The sequence below is a fragment of the Acanthopagrus latus genome, chromosome 18, assembly GCF_904848185.1.
Source record: "Acanthopagrus latus isolate v.2019 chromosome 18, fAcaLat1.1, whole genome shotgun sequence".
NCBI classification, from domain to species: domain Eukaryota; kingdom Metazoa; phylum Chordata; class Actinopteri; order Spariformes; family Sparidae; genus Acanthopagrus; species Acanthopagrus latus.
In genome coordinates, this window is record NC_051056.1 from 14,173,356 (window position 1) to 14,191,026 (window position 17,671).

General features: G+C 45.1%; 1 protein-coding gene across 1 annotated transcript in view; it reads right to left on the bottom strand.

The window, feature by feature from the left end:
* The window catches only part of efnb1 (ephrin-B1), a 64,810-nt gene that overhangs the window by 7,296 nt on the left and 39,843 nt on the right, over positions 1-17,671 (bottom strand). Inside the window, exon 3 of the mRNA XM_037077725.1 lies at positions 5,855-5,947. Coding sequence (XP_036933620.1) covers positions 5,855-5,947 — 93 coding nt within the window. The remainder of the gene's footprint in view (positions 1-5,854; positions 5,948-17,671) is intronic.

Genomic DNA, 17,671 nt, shown 5'->3' on the forward strand with positions numbered 1-17,671 from the left:
TGAAGTCTTTGTGCGGTAAACACCGGTGGGTCCGCGCTGGGGCTTTTACGAGGGCAGGGCCGGCAGACAGAAGACAGTTATAAACTATTACCGAAGTCGGTCGGATGGATTCCACAGCACACTATCAGATGCATCTCCTCCATTGGGCCTTATCTGCATCTGCCCGTAGGCTTGCTCAAGGGGTGTGTGCGAGAAATAGAGAGGAGGGCTTGTGAGGAGGCAATTTACATTTGAGTCCCTCGTGGCAACTTTGTGTGGCGTGTGTGTGTGAGTGTGTGTGAGTGTAAGGGGCCTAACAGTCTGGTAGTCTACTTTTCCATTTCCACCCCAGACACAGGCAGGGAGATGATTCGGGTGAAGGATGTCTGGAAGATATGACTGATATAAAAAAAAGAGAGAGAGAGAGAAGAAAAAGGGAGGATGTATGGAAAGAGGAAAGTCAAACAGGGACATAAATTCTAAATTTTCTTTTGGCATTCGGCAGACAAAACCGCACTATTAACAAATTGATCTCCTCTCCTCGCTCTATGTCCGCTCCATGTCCGGTCCACTGCATCGCCCCGTGCTGGTTGCAGCAGTGGTTGAACGTAGCCGTGAGCTGTTGTGCGCCATCAATAATTGATAAGGGAGGACAGGAGTGAGAAGTAGGAACATTCACGTATGGCAGAGGACACAGTGATCTGATTCACTCGGTGCACATAGCCCCAGCACTGTGTGTCACTGAGCATGTGCAGCGAGCGTTCTAATGTTCTGACCCATTTTTCTGTGTGTGTACTGCTGACATTTCCCTTAGCTATGCAGACAGCAACTACCTCAGAACTGCCAACCCGCCAGAAGGAGGGAGAGGGCTGGGGGAGGAGGAGGAGGAGGAGGAGGAGGAGTGAGAGCGAGAGTGAGGGAGACAATGATCGAGTGACAGAGGAGAGAGGGAGTAAGAGAGAGAGAGAAGGATTTGGAGAGGTAGGGGGAGAGAAAACGAGGAGGGGGTCGAGGTGCGTGCGAGGCGGTGAGTCAACATATTTCTAATGAGTGCAGAGATGTGATGTGTTGGAGGAGACGGGGAGCGCTGAACAACAGCGGATGTATAAAATACGGGCTCCTCGTATTTCCCCTTCAATCAATTTTCCTTCCTCTTTACTTCACGTTTCGTATAAAGACAAAAGACGGAACACGAGGCCTTTTAAAACACAATTACATATCGACATGTCGGGGCGCATAATTTCCCACTAACGGATGATTCAACGTGATTACGCTCGGGTGTGTCGCCACATAAAGGCAGTAAAAGAATGTGAACTTATTACACAGCGGGATGAGTCACCGTGATCTTATCCATAGAGCAAAGTGCAGAGGATCACGAGTGGACATATGGGAAGATCTTGGGGACTTGGCCACAGGAAGCGTTGGCATTCAGCTGCACAGGGAATGTGGCTTAAACACAATAGCATCTGGGGTCAGAGCCAAGCAGAGCCCAGGATTATTTTTTAATTTTTTTTTTTGTTTGTTTGTTGAAACAACATCGAGTGCAATTTGGCTGCAGAAGGGATAGAGTCTAGAGCCGCAAATATTGTTGGTTTTCATCTCTTATTGGTCTTTTTTAAGGACTTTTTCATTTAATTGATTCATCTGTTAGCGCATGAAATGTCAGGAAATAATGAAAAATGCCCATCACAATTTTCAGGAGCCCGAGGCTTTGTCTGACTGTCTGACAGGCTACAAGCTTAAAGGGGCACTGTGTAGTTTAAGAGAAGAAATTCAAACTCTGAATTTGAATACTGACAATATTGATGAAGCAGTAACACAAACTCAGAAATATTCATTTTTTCCTTAACTGAATAAACGAGTTGTTCTCAGAGAAAAATAAGGTCCCCGAACACTGTTTGAAGCTAAAAACCTCAAATTATGTTTATTCAGTGTATTCAGTCATGAATACAAGGAGAGTTTGTTTATATAATTTGTTTGGCACAAAAACTACATAATGCACCTTTAATACATGCAAAAAATAAAAACAGCCAATGCCATGTTTTAGAGGCTAGAACCAAGTTTTTGCTTCATAAATAATATTAATGTCAAAAACAATACTCATATTGTTGTCTTTTTTCAAGAACTTTCACAGATTTCTTTTAAACACTTTCTCAGTTAATCAAACAATCTGCTAGTCGGTAGCCAGTTGCACTGGTTTCATTATAGCTACAGGTGATATGACTGGTTGATGCATTGATGTGTTATTATAAACTGAATATATTTCAGAATGGCATCGGATAACAGAGGTGAAGAAAGTATCAAAGGTGCAATATGTACAAATTTTAGTTGAAAACATTACAAAATGTACAAAATGATCAAAGGAATGTGATTAACAGCCTTGATGTTATGACATCTATATGTCATCTTGCAAAGATATATATATAGATGTTAGCGTGGTAACCAGCTAGCCCCACGATCTTGTGCTTGAACCCTGGTTCTTTGAACACTAGCTGAGGAAACTCACTGACCCCGTCTGTTTTAAATTCAACATGCTGTCAATTCTTACATATTGCACCTGCAAGATATTTAATTAAGTAAAAGAACAAACAACACTGTCAAAACACCTCATTCCAAATTGAAAATGTCACATGGGGCATTTTTCTTTCTTCTTCTTTTTTTTAGAACTATTTTATGACATGTCATTGACAAAACAATTAACTGACTAATCAATACAAAAATCGACAGATGAATCAATAAGGACAAGAATCATTAGTTGCTGCACTAATAGTAAATTCTTTCCGTTTTATTAGCGAATCCATATAAGGCAGCCAAATCAAAGTTTCTGTCGGTGCTCTAATGCTTCTGGGCCCTTCTTCTAATAGCTACTGGGCTGGTCGAGCACATTATGCATCAAAAATTCCACTCACAGAAATAGATTTAAAAGTAGTAGCAGCTGGGCCAACAGCATCTTTTCTAACAGGGTTTTTAGGGCACGTTGATCGTGAGTGACAGCTTGCTTCGGACCGTTTTGGGAAATGAGCGCACGGCTCTGGCGAAGTTGAGGAACAGCCGGCAGCGAGAGAGACAAACTTGAGCGCAGAGGAACTTTCCTAGAACTTTCCTCGAATGAGACGTTTCCTTTTAACTCATTAATGTGAGTTCAGGGGTTTGTTTTTCCTCCCAGCTAATAGTTTAGAGCAAAAAAGCTGTGTTGCCTGCACTCATGCAACTGTGTTGTCATTTGTTGATGGTGTTGCAGGCCAGAGCTGTCGGATGCTCATACTGACCTACATGGGGAGATAATGCAGTGCCTGTCTGTTTCCGAGATGGCTGTGGGTATTTTTCTCTGTATCTGCTGAATTTGTTCCAACTCAGACCTTGCTAGCATCAGCAGCTTGTTAGCTTCTATATTCTCCCACTGAATGCCAGGATGCAACTGCTGTCATCCCACTAGCCACCATTCAAATGTCTGCACACAAATTTGCCAACACACACACAGACACACACACACACACACACACACACACACACACACACACACACACACACACACTGCAGATCTCTCAGTGAGTCTCAGTTTATTTCTGACATGCTAAGATCCAGCTCTTAAGCTGGAATCAGATCGTTGCGGTGGGCAGATGTTCCTCTCAGATGGTGGTTAGTGTCTGTTTCGGTCAAAACAACCGCGCGGAGGACGAGGGGAATGTTTACAGAGTAACACATCTGTGTACTGTACCCTGTCAGAGTCAGGATACAGACGTCCACATATCGGGTAAAAAAGCATCTAAAAGTGAAAAGTACGATTCAAACCAAATGTTGTGTCCAAGGATATCTAAACAAAGCACACTTGTTTACTTCTAGCATTTTTAGATGACTTAACCCGACCGTGCACTTTCATAGCAATTTCAAACACATTCTCATCCTGTATAAGAACCGAGCTGAGAAACAGCTGAGGAGCATCGCGGGACTTTTAACAATTTAGAAGTGGGGTCGTTCTTCAGAGTCATTTTCTATTTGTACGTTATTTCAGCGTGATCACACTGTTTACACAAACGTGTTTATGTATATAAAAAGATTTATTCAAAACTACTGAATATGACTAACAGGGGTGGGGGCCGTACGGATACAAAATAGATCGCCATCTGTGTGATTTTACTGCATAATATCCCTATATACTATGATCTCTAATGGAAATTAAATTGAGAAAGTGATCATGACTTATACCTAACTAAATATCTAATAAATCAGGGGAGAGCATCACAGCGAGGCAAAATTCCAGTAAATCCAATACTGCAGTCCATAAAGCAGTCCTGCCTATTGATTTCCAGCAGTGGCGGCGATGGCTTAATACAACCACAGAGCAATAGTAACCTCAGTATAATGTACGGCTAAAGATCTGATGGTAGACAAATCCCTGCTGTCTTTATGTGTGTATCACCACCTGACAGATGAAACATTAATGTGTTATTCAAAACGTAATCTGTAAGTCTGATGTGATTTGAATTACGTTTTCTACTACAATATATCTTTTTTATTACAGCCTATTTTAATCTCCTATTTAGCATTTATACACAGTATAAAAACATCACCAGATAGTATATAACATACTTTAATACACTTAACTGAGACAAACACATTGCAAGTGGTGTTTAGACAGCTACGAAATGACATGTGTGGCTGTCACCATATCAAATATAAATGTGAATTATTATGTATATACTTATTATATTCATTGATCATATTATTTGTATCATATATTCCATTAAAAGTCCCCTAATATAATATGTTCTTTGCATATGTTTTATTCGTGAATAACGCTTCTTTACGCCCAACAACAGAGCAAACTACATTGATGAAAACCACAAGATGTGGCTGAAAGCTCACAATGAAATATAGAAAGTCACCATTGAATATAGAGTTTAATACTTTTTTTTTTTTTTTTTAAATCAAACTACTCTTTCTTAGGTCAAGAATGAAACCTCAAATTGTGTCTCCTGTGAACACATTTATATGATTTGTGAATATGTGTCAGCAGCTAAAAATGCTTCACATCCTTACAACTATCTTCATGTCTGCTTTAAACAGAGGTGCCCAAACCTTTTTCACTGAGACTTAATGGACGTATTGTGTTGATAAGATGCAAAATGTGAAGTGTAAGTGAGAAAAGTAAGAAATCTGGTTTTCTTTCCCAACTCTGAAGTGTCTAAATAGTTTTCTCTCTTCTGTTTATGACTTCTATAAAAAGAAAGTTTTTGCCAGGATAAAATTTTAAAAGTTCCCTTTTCTTTCACTTGCCTCTCAGGGCTTCCGTAGACAAGACGTCCTGTACGCTATCTCTCTGCCCAATGTGCTAAGGTTATGAAAAGGTAATGAATAATTGGTGATCCTACATATTTAAAGAGCATTTTCACCTCTCAGAAGTAAAGTAAAACCAACCTTGGCCCGCTGGTCCCACTTTTGGCAGCCCAGTTCTAAACTAATGGGTAAGTGTATCAATACTGCTTATCAATGCTACATAGAGAAGTGTCAAGTGTTTTGTAAAAACTAATGAATAAATAAATAAAATAAACTGTGTTCCATTGATAATCATTAAATATTAATTTCATTTTTGCTTGGAATCATTCATTCGGATTTCAGAACTGGCAACATCACTTTGAGTCAATAACTGGCAAGAAATGAATTATCACCAAAACAAACATTTACAGTGGTGACACGTTCATTTCATCTCACAACTTTACAGCTTGTAGGGAGCAGGAACTGTTGGGGGCTGCTGGCGGACAAAGTCACGCTACGCACACATAGCGATAAATGAAAATGTCACACCAAAGTGAAACATGGCTTTGAGGCAGCACTGCTGTATTGTGTTCTACATGTGAGGTGAGCGCACACTTACCTTGCCCGACTTTCATGATGACTTTCATGGCTCGGCTCTTGCACACGCCTCCCTCCCGGTTCTCCAGGCCCTCGACCGTTCCATTGGAGGTCGCTGGAGGGGGGGAGGGGGGATGGAAGGAGGTGAGGAGAAAGGGGTGAAGGACAGGAGGAGGGAGGAGTCGATGGAGGGTGAAGAGACGGAAAAAGCAGGGAAAAGGGGAGAAGAAGGAGAGAGAAGATGACACACTGGTTAATGAGCACGTCCATAACGCACAGAACTAATCAATATTTACGACAAGCACTGATTAGCTGTTCCAGTGATTAGCCGTTCTCACCCTCAATCAACCGCCAGCTCCTCTCAACGGTATCTCTCATTAACACAATAAAGTGAAGTCAAATGAATGGAACAACATTAGAGCCTTCTGAGGGAGGGCGAGCGCTGAGGTGGAGAGACGGAACATGGTCAGACCTGTGTGTGTCTGTGTCTGTGTCTGTGTGTGTGTGTGTGTATGTGTGTGTTTCTGCCTGTGCATAGTTCAGCAGTGAGACATGCCAGCGAGAGTTCCAGCTGCTTGCCAACTCCTTGGAGCAGCTTACTCCCTCTGAGCCACATGTGTCATTACTTGCTGCTTGTGCTGAGAGCTAAATGCCTCCCTTAATGTTTGCGCGCCCGTGCGCGTGCATGCATCCATTTATACCTCGAAGGTTGCATGCGTGTGTGCGCGCGTGTGTGTGTTAGGCCCTCTCCATTTGTTTTCAAGAGTGGGTTCCGCTCAGACTTGAGGGGTCGAGGGTTGTTTATTCAATGTCACATTCACTTCAGACGCTGTGACACAATTGGCTGTCTATTTTAGGGCACATGATAATGACCTAGGGAGACAGAGTGTGACTCTGACCTTAACGCGGAGCACCGGCTAAGCACAAGGCTGTCGGTGCACGCTCATGTGCGCGCGTGTGCGTGTGTGGGCGTGTGTGTGGGCGTGCGTCTGGTGTGGGCGCACGCGATGGCAGCTCTAATTTTGGAATTCCCCAAATGATCTGCATCTCCGCTTAGTCTGCTGTTTCAACTCACTCCCTTCCTCTGAAATGCTTTTGTTTCTCTTCCTGTGTTATCCGTCTTATACTCTCTCTGCCTCTCTCTCTCTCTCTCTCTCTCTCTCCCTCTGTTTTTTCGCTCACTTCATTTAGTTTTTCTTTTTTATCGGAGCTATCTGACTCTGCCCCTCCCTTTTCCCTCCCTCTTAACTCAATGACCATCTCCCCGGGTGATTGCTTCAGATGGCACCCTCATTATGATGAGATAGTCTTGGAGAGGGTGCTTATCTAGTGATGACACAAAGAGGAGGCAGACGCAGCTACAGTTGGGCGTGGGGAGGGAGGAAGGGAGGAGTGGGGGAGGCTTGGGCTGCGTTCAAACAACGCACCACAAACATTTTAAATGCTTACTCTGGCTGGCATGGCGTTCCAGTGTTTCTACATGCGTCTCCCCGCTTTTGAACCGATGTCGGTGTTGAAATCTGGCTCCGCGGCAACGGAAAAGCTCATCTAGTTGATTTATGCCTTGTCATTCCTAAGTATTATTAATGTTGACATTCTGTTGCCCTGTGGGATTTCAGCTTTATGCTCAGCCGAAATTGAAGAAAAGCCAAATAATGAATTGCACTAATATTATGTTACATTATCAGATCAGACTCAGGGCTTCTAAATTACACAGGGAACCACAACATTTTGTTAGTGTGGCCGGACTACGTGATAATTTGTGAGAAAGATTGTGATAACATTGTGTCAGGATCTCTGTGGCACGGTCCCCCCCCCCGCCTCAACCCACCCAGCCGTAGACTCAACACAGCTGAGTGGACCGGACACTGGAACATATACGAGGGCCGCTTAGAGGCGCAGGAACAAAAAGATTTGAAAATTTACGTGGGGACATTAATGTGGATGAACACTCAAGGCTAAGTGAGTCCTCTGATTTATGTAAAGCCCATGCAGGGAGCATGTCTCTCTCTAAACGGGAACATTCAAAGACAGTGAGGTGAACAGGGCCTGTTTCCAGCCTTAAAGGAGCACACAGCTCGCTCTGAATGGCCCAGACGCTGCCACGAGCGCTAACCTCATCCTGCCATTTTCCAGCCAATTTCTCCTCTTCTTTCAATTTTTTAAATTTCCAGGGCAAGGTTATACTAAAAATGAGTTCTTTGAAGATCGAGCTCAAAGCCTTGAATAATCTGACTAAGAGCGAGCGTCATGCCATGAATTTTATATCCACTCGGGGAGAGCAAATCTTCTCAGTGTTAACTTACTCCTGTCATCTAAATTAACTATTCCTTCAGGACGACTGAGCGGACTCCTGCACTACTGATGTGGCGTGAGGATAAGTTGGGCCCTTGGGGTTGGGGGTGGTGGGGGTCTGTTTGGGGGGTGAACAACTGCAAAGGGAGCTGGATTTATAAAGAGATGATCACTTCATGTGTTGTTTGTACTCGGGCCATTTGAAATGTCAAATAATTCCAGTCCCTTTACTGTAACCGCTGGAAATTCATAATCCAATTAACCGTGTCCAATTTTAACCACATTTCCTTATGTGAGTCCGCCTTTTAAGTGCTATTCAAGATGGAAATCTGCTGCAGAAACAACTGTTGAGTGCATTAAATAATGTGCGGCGGGGAGAAGAAAAACACACAGACTGCTAAGCGCCACGCACTCCCTCTGTTCGTCGCCCTAACCCTTGCTTATATCACTGTATTGACATCTGTCATGTCATGGGTTCACTCAAAAAGAGATGATTGCCAGCCGCGATTCTCCAGCTCCCCTAACCCGGCTCCACAACAAGGACACACTGCCAGCTCTTTATTTTTAATCTGAAAGCCTCTCATTCACTCTATCTCCTCTTTTCCTCCCTCTCCCTATCTCTCTCTCTCTCTCTCTCGTTTCATCCCCGCGTCCTGACGTTAATCCAAATCTGGATTTCCAGATATTAAAAGGCCGACGGTCATGGCGTGTTTTGGAAAGAGGAAACTGGGGAATTGGGTCTTCCTGTGCGTCTCGATGGAGATAAAAACACTGGGGGATAAAGCAACGACCGGGCGAAGAACAAAGAGACTCCCATTCTGCTGCTGCTAATGATTTAGTGGAACAAACCGGTTCACCGTCAGCGGTCCAGAATACCCCAAGAACTGGTCATTGCATGAAGGAATGTTGCTTTTTTTTTCTTCTTCTTCTTCTTTTTTTTTTTTTAATAAAGCGGTCGGCTTTTTGGTATGATTTAAGGCCTCTCTTTGTGGGTGTGGATCACTGGCCGCAGAATGACTAGTGGGAGAACAAAAGATCTACAGCTGCTGAAGTCATAAGAGAAACCAGGTGCCAAATGTTGATGTTGGGAAATATCTACAGTGCAAATGTATCAGCCAAGAGCGAGCGAAGCCTTTGCTGGGGGAAAAGAGCTGGCCTGCAACAGAGGCTCCCGGTCCAGATATCATATACATACCACTACCGCTAGCACATTAACATGCACGCGTGAACACACAAATCCGCACAGATTTCACAAGGACGTTGAGGGTGGAGAGTGGAAAAGGGGGCTGCTCCCCTCGGCGCTCCGAGGAGAGGAGTGGGAGATGTGTGAGAGACGCGGTGCTGACTGGCCCAGACGACACAGGCTCGGGCTGGAGTGCGATGCGGTGGTCTATATTTATTCTCAGGTCTGCTAAATGAGGTCACTCAGGTGGTCCTGCTGAATACATTCCCCATCTCCATCATGAATCATCTGCTGCTTATTATTCCTGTCCAGCCCGTGGGGGCTTGCTTTCATACGGCACGATGGCGATGTGTGTCCGTGCGTGCGTGTGTGTGTGTATACGCGCGTGCTCCCTTGTGCGACATCTGCCCAAAGCACCGAACGATGGGGATAGATACAGCCCATGTGACAGACAGAGAGCAGGTTGTTTAATGAGAAAGTGGATGAGAGGTGACATTCATTGGCTACCTTTCACACACCGCCTCCCCTCCCTCCCTCCCTCCCCTCGTTCTCCCACTGCATTCAGACTTCCACTCAGACGAGCCCGAGCAGGCAGAGGAGGTAGTCACAGTAACCACCGGCGATAATGTCTACATTTTCAAAACAAACAAACAAAAAAGAAGAAAAAAAAAAAAAGCTAAATACATAAAGCACGATCTGATCACTCACACTTAGCATCAAGGACAAAAAAAAACAGAAGCACAAAGAGCCGTTTCATCCATTCGAGAGGGAAAAGCAGGGAGCTGAACACAGCAGTGTCACGGACGTGTGTGTGTGTGTGTGTGTGTCTGTATCAAACAGAGCGTCACAACAGAAAATGGCTATTTTTCTCATACCTGCGATATTGGTATCTCGCTTTTTGTTTACATTAGCGAACCGGAGTCGAGGCGGGGAGAAGGAGAGGAGAGCCTATTTGCACAAAATATTTCACTCCTGAATGAGCACAGAGAGGGTTAGATTAGGTTTATGGGCCTGATTCCAGAGATAACCCTTCCCTGGCAGATCTGGCATGCAAGCACAAACACACACACACACACACACACACACACACACACACACACACACACACACATATATGCACACACAAACATACAGAGTGAGGCTGGCAGACTGGAATAATTCTCGGGGATCTAGATGTTTGCACTTTGAACCTTTTCTAATCCTGAGTATAAGGGCATGGCTAAAGCCTGATTATGGCAGAATGAAATGGATCTAAATAGATGTCCCGGCCCATCAGCCCTTCATTTCTTTGTCCTAGAAATAGAAATGGAAATCAGTAATCAACCTCCAACCCCTCGCTCGCTCGCCGTCTCTCTCCCACGTAGCCTCCTGCGCAGGTTTGGCATGGGCAAAGAAAATTCATTCAGACTTCTCATATCATCTCAGATGAATTAGGGGCTCTCGGCTCGGCCAGTGTTTTCTTCTCCTGTTTCTTTTCAATAATAAAACCTGGCAGACAATATAAAATTGTCATATCTTTGACAGCGGGGCCGCACATTCTTCACGGTATTTTGAAAATCCGAGATTGAATTTAGGTCGGAATGAGTGTGGTTTGCAGTAATGTGCATGGACGCAGCTGATTTTCTCATCTTCATGTTCAACAACGGGGCTTTTTTTTTCTTTCCATTTAGCTCTTGCAAAGCATTATCACATTGCGGCTCTGATGTCGTGGCGTGCTGCCTGTTCCAGGAGCTCCTGCGCTGCATGTATATTAAGTAGGTATCAGCATTAGTGTCGAGGTTTAAGGTGGTGAGTGGCCCACTGTGCACAACTGTTGCTCTGCTCACTGCTCCAGCATACAGCCAGAGGGGGAGCTACTCTCCTGCACCCTGATTAGACTCCTCTCCCACGCACACACACTTACACACACACACACACACACACACACACACACACACACACAGAAGCAACAGGACACACAGCTGCACACACACACAAGCACAACCACACTTGAAATGGTCGCGAAAAAAATATACAGACATGTAAGCACTTGGGCCTACGGAGGCAAACACACACTGGAAGCACACACTGACGTGTGCGTGTGCACACACACACACACACACACATATGTGCACGGACACATTGGCTGCCTGTGTAGCCAGAAGATCAGGCAGGACTTAAGAGCTCCTCCGGCACCAAAATTACAGGGTTCCTCTGAATCCTTCCAGCAGAGAGCACTATGGGATAGCACGGGGTGCGGGGTGGGGGGGGGGGAATGGTGGGGGGAGGGAGGGAGGGAGGGAGGTGCAGTGGTGAGATGTGTGTGTGTGTGTGTGTGTGTGTGTGTGTGTGTGTGTGTGTGTGTGTGTGTGTGTGTGCAGGGTGAGGGGTGAGGTGTTTAGAGAGTGTATGGAAAGAGGAGTGTGGGGTGAGGGAGGGCAGGAGAGGAAGCGGGAGATTCCTTTTTTTGAAGACGGGAGAGTGTGCGAGTCGTGGAGGAGTGAGACCTGATCTGTCTGAAGTGTACTCGCATGCGAGTGTGTGTGTGCGTTGGGGGGGGGGGTGTCTGAGTGTGCGTGCATATGTCGGTGAGGGAATATGGAAGGAGGTGATGAAGTGAGGAGTTGAGAGGAGGAGGAGGAGAGCTCAGTTTGGAAAGAAGAAGAAGTGGGAGGTGATCTCTCTCTGTGCAGCAGAGGAAGCATATGCGTGTGTTGGATTGTGTGCATGTGAGTGCGTGCGTGTGTGTGTGTGTGTGGTGTGTCTGCCAGCTTGCTTTCTCACTCACTCACACTCACCATTTCTCTCATACACTCTCCCCTGAGTCTTGAGTTGTGTGTGTTTTGGCCTTTGTGCAACTCCACGTGTTTAGGCATCTCCCTGTTGACCTGTGTGTGTGTGTGTGTGTGTGTGTGTGTGTGTGTGTGTGTGTGCGCGTACACAGATATGTGCATGAGTGTGAATTTGTTCGGCATGTATATTAACGTGAATTTCGTGTGTGTGTGTGTGTGTGTGTGTGGTCTCTATCAGTCAAGACAGTCCCAGATTACCGAGCCAAAGGTTGGGCATTACGGACTTCCGTGGTCGGCACCACTGGGCTGGCGCTACAAGGCTACTTATGACTGCTTCTAACCTCTGCAGAGGACCTGTCAACGGCTCCCAAAGTGTCCGTGTGTGTATCCGCGAGTGTGTGTGTCTGTGTGTGTGTGTGTGTGTGTGTCTGTACAAGCCTCACAGCCCGCAGACACAGAGAGCTTCTGCATCATTTAGCTGCGGGTGTGTGTGTGTCACCTCTCCGGTGGATCCAGCGGGGCAGAGCTTTTACACCGCTGCACTTTCCACTCTCTATTTCCCAACTCAGCATGGCTTGCAAAACCCCCTTCGCTCCTGTTCAAAACTTAATCATGTGTCTGCACGGACACGCGCAAAGACACGGGAATGATGCCGTCATGAGCTCTTGCTGTATGCATTTTTTAAGTACACACACACCCACAGTCACACACACACACATGCAAACAAAAAAAGTACACACACGGTGAGGGCCGTCTGTTGGATCAGTAGGAGATAAAGGGCGCAGAATAACAGGGGGACCTTGGGGAGCGGAGCAAGTCATCTGTCTCAAACAGGAACAGACTGAGCTCCACTCCAACATGACAGATGTAGACAGACTCATCTCAGAGCACATCGCATCCACAACCCCTCTCTCTCTCTCTCCTGCCCCTCCAGTCCACACACACACGAGCACAAAACCAAACGGGGCTTGCTCAAAATGTGCACGCACACCTCTAAGCCGAAACCCACATAATAATCTGACAGGTGTGCACCGGAGGAGTTCAGATCATGGAATTGTAAAAAGAAACGGGTCGATTGGCACAATAACACAGTGCAGCCTGGAGGGAACTGGGGACTCGCAGCTTATAATACCATAAGCTGTTGCATATAGCATTAAAGTTATGAGACAGCAGCCCAAGCATCCAATATTAATTTCATAACCACGCTGCCTGTAAAGAAAATAAAAAATAACACAACTAAAGCCTCCCGTGGCTCCTAATATGGAACATTTCTTTTTTAGATATTAGCTGTTTCAACTTAACCAGCCATTCCAGCTCTGATGCATTCTGTTGTGTGCAGAAGTTTGCCAGTAGCCCACACAAACCCTCCCTAATGACAGAGTAGCTAATTGGCTGTAATGGCTCTTTTCACCGATATCATCGAGCTTGCAAGCCACAGAAAACCTCAGCAGTTTTTTTTTTTTTTTTTTTTTTTTTTACACAAATCATGTGTGGAGTACAAACACTGGGGGAACAAAAAAAAAACAGCCCGGAGAAGCAGCCTGTGTAACTCTTTCCGCTTCAGATGAGCGGCCACTTGCATACGCCTAGAAGCCCAGACTGGAGCCGTAAAAGGAAAAATAACGTTCCAGGAGGAGGTGACTGTTGTTTTCCTTTGTTAATCCTTATCAATTAGATGATTATTTACAAAAATAAATAAAAGTGGCACAGCCCTAGTGGGCGCACACCCATTAGCACCCTTGAGCACACAACAAAAACTAACAGGTGAACAAACACGCCCTCACAGGCAGAAAATCCCCCCCCCCCAACACACACACACACACACACACACTCTCTTTGAGACAGTACATCATTTAACTAACAGCAGCTGAAATGTTGCGTGTTGGGAGAAATAAGCAGAAAGGGGAAAACTGGGTCAGAGAGAAAAAGACCATACAATCACCTTCCTATTGGTTGGGAGCTAAAGGTTAGAAGAGATGCAACACATGCTGAGGTGCACATACACACACACACACACACACACACACACACACACACACACACACACACACACACACGCATGCTCACAGCTCGAGAAGCTAAAGGTTAATATTGTTCATGTGGGAGTTGCTGACTTAGTGTTTATCTCGCTCTTAACCAGTGTGTGTGTGTGTGTGTGTGTGTGTGTGTGCATGTGTGCGTAAGGCTCGCAGCAAACAATGAGCACACATTTTCATCCTGGTTTTAAGTCAGAGGAGAGCTCCACATAGTGTTTCATTAATCCCATCATCAAACCCCAGTGTTTCCTCAGTTACACTGCAGGAATCAAGTGGGCCAGATGCCAGCTCTTCTCAACCAAATGCCCATTAATCCACATCAACAACCTCCGCGCACATGACTTCCACTCCTCCTGTTGTATTCCTGTTGCCATGTTCACCTCGCTGAGGGCAGCGTCCGTGCTTTCTGATCCGCCGTCGCGCTATCTGAGCGTCTGTTTAAACTGACTGATCACTTCCTGCGTCAAATCAAAAAAGCTGCACACCTCAGCCGCGTCCTCCAGCCGTGCCCCGGGGTTAAGAACATTCTGGGACATTATACACAAAGAAATGGAGCATATTATTCAGTCTTCATTCTCCATTAATCATCATTTACGCCGGGGAGAATTGGAGTGAATGCCAAGAGAAATGGTGACAGGAGAGACAAGTATCTGCTGGCAACATTAAACCCAACTGTCCTGAAATGAACCACGAAGACGTGGCTGCAAGAGCATGTGTATTAATAAGAGTGCTGCACAATGTAGTTTTTTTTTTTTTGTTTTTTTTTGGGGGGGGGGGGGGGTTTAAGAAGAGAAAGATCTTCATTGACCTAAACAATCTAAACAAACAGTCTCTCTTCGATTTCACGACTGAATAAACCGAATAAACAAACTGACCTGAAAGGACAACGCAATCTGGTACTGTTTGACTTTGTTTATATTTGGCGGACCCTGCCACCTTTTCTAGCTTCAAACAGCGTTCTGGACCTCATTTTCCTCCGAGAACAGCTTGTTTATCCAGTTACGAATAAAATAAATATTTCTGAGTTTGTATTTCTAACCTCACTAATATTGTGAGTTTCAATTTATTCACCAGAACTACTCGGTGCCCCTTCAGTGGTTGGGATGCGTAAAATAAACTTTAATGTAATGTCAGAAAAACTCCTAGTATGTGTGTGCATGTTATCGTTTAACATTAGAACATATGTGTTGGGGCATTTTTCAGTATCTAAAATGTAGATTTAAAACATAATGTTGGTTAGCAGCTGTGCTAACTCACTCAAAGTGATTTGTGGTTCTCGATCCGTTTGGCTTGTGAGGCTAACTGTATTCTCTTTGTGATCTCTCATCACAGATTATGTATGGCCTGTGGACATTGTGTTTGAAAGCAGTAAAACCAGAGTGATTCCTCTGTCTTAACTGTTTCTTTTCATTTTCCCCCCGTCAAGCGCGCAAAGTATGAAGAATTTAATGGGGAGAAATGAGAGAAAAGTCAGAAAAACAGACGACTCTTTCATCAGAATCGACTGCTTTGGGAACCACCAGTCTACATGCAGATATGGACATTGTCAGTGCTTCTTGGTTTGTGGTTTTGGTTTTGTTGGCTACGTTTTTAGTTGGGCTCGCAAACAACAAGCTGTTTTTGCAGTTTGGGCACATTTCAAACCTCCAACATGTCATCAAAGTGAGCAGAACTTATTCCTCTTATTGCTCCTGTTGTTTGGAAAAGCCACAATGAATGCATCACGGCCGCTGATGGCAAGACGCCGATCCCCCAATTGCGCACATATTCAGAACACGAGGGGTGCAATTTTATGAAAATTGAAATAATATTGTCTCCAAATGCATTCGTAATATTCTCATTCAATTCCAACACATAAACCTTCAGCGAGGAGCACAGTAAAGCGTTCTGAGCACTTAATTAAACTCGGAAAATTACAAGAGCGAAAGAGAGAGTAAGTGCTCTGATTATCCTACTATTGTGTCTATTACAATGCCTTTGTAATAAACTTAAATCCCAGCCGTTATTCTCCCAAAACAACCACTAACATCCATTTCAGCGGGTGGTCTTGGTATTGTCAGGTTACATGTGTGCAATCAGCTGACAGATGCACACACAAGGTCTCTTAGTGCGCTTGTTACACAGCGGGAGGCTCATTGAAGTTCGCTCTCCGTGCTTCATTTGCACTGATAATCACACGAGGTGAACCATGGCTCGCCCACTAAATCCCAACAGATGATAGAACTGATCCTCTTCCGTCTCTTCCCTGGCCTTTGTGGCTGCCTACAAAGGTGATACGGGACTCTGGAGAGGAGTCGCCCGCCTCGATCTAAAAAAGGTCCACGAGCCACAAATCAGCCCTGCGCCGGCTGATAAAAGAAGCGCTGGGATGGATCGGAATGTGGTGGGAGATAGTAGTGGCATGTCAAAGGCCACGAGGCTCCAAAAATCTAGACGGACTAAAGAGCTAATCTGCGAGCTAACCCGTACCCAGGAGAGAAACCAGAGCGAAGCCCTGGAACAAGTTAACGAACATGAGCGGCTGCGGTGGTGTCGGGGGGGGGACGCAACTTCCTCAGAGAACTCCCCCGCTCGTGCTGCTGCATGCAAAAAAATATGTGCTCGCAGGGACAGCGTGTGTTTCTGTGCGCGTTTATGCTAATGTGTTTAGCCGTCCGAGCCTGTGTGCGTGTGTGTGTCTGTGTGCGCGCGCCGAAGCTCCCACACTGCGTCCATTCATCCTTTGTGGAGAGCGGAGCATCATTTTCACTGACCTTTTCAATCTGGCCTCCAGAAGAGAGTTATGACAACTGAGCCAGCCTTGTGTTCCTTGGCACAATAACACACATCAAAGATGGGAAACAAACAAACAAACAAACAATAACTCTTACCGCAGGCTCAGCAATTCCAATCCGCAAAACAGGCAATGCAAAACAAACCCAATGAGGTATGCTAAGTGAGAGGGAACGGCGCCGCGATCCAGTGTGCGAGGAGAGACAAGCGGAGTGCTGAGGCTCAGGTGAGAAAAACTGGCCTCGGGGTGATGAAGCTGCCTGGTGATCAGGTCAGAGAAAAGGAAAGATTCAGGGCTGGAACTAATGGCTTTTGCCATGTTTTTTTTTTCTTTCGAGTAATAGATTAATTTACAAATCAGCTACCACCGCACGATTAATGGAGATATTATGGAAATGCGGCCAAGTGCGAGATCCAAATCACAAAAAACACATTTCATTTTTGTTCAAGATAAAATATGTGACGAAACAGCATCACAATGAAGCGCTGGAGTGCTGCAGAGATGCCCTGGCCATGAATCTCGTTCCCCAGATGCAAGCAAACATCATGATTTGAATAGTTTGTTCAGTGAAAATGAAAATTGCAATGCAAAAATGCTCATTTCCACTAATCATGAATCATATCACCAAGCTCATTTCTCCCAAAATACCGGCAAAGTGATTTTTTTTTTTTCATCATACTGCGCAGCCCACATCATGATCACAGGCTTATGTTTACGCATGTCTCGCTTCATCCAAACCCCCAAATGCATTCAATTTACAATATGAAACAGGAAAAGCAGC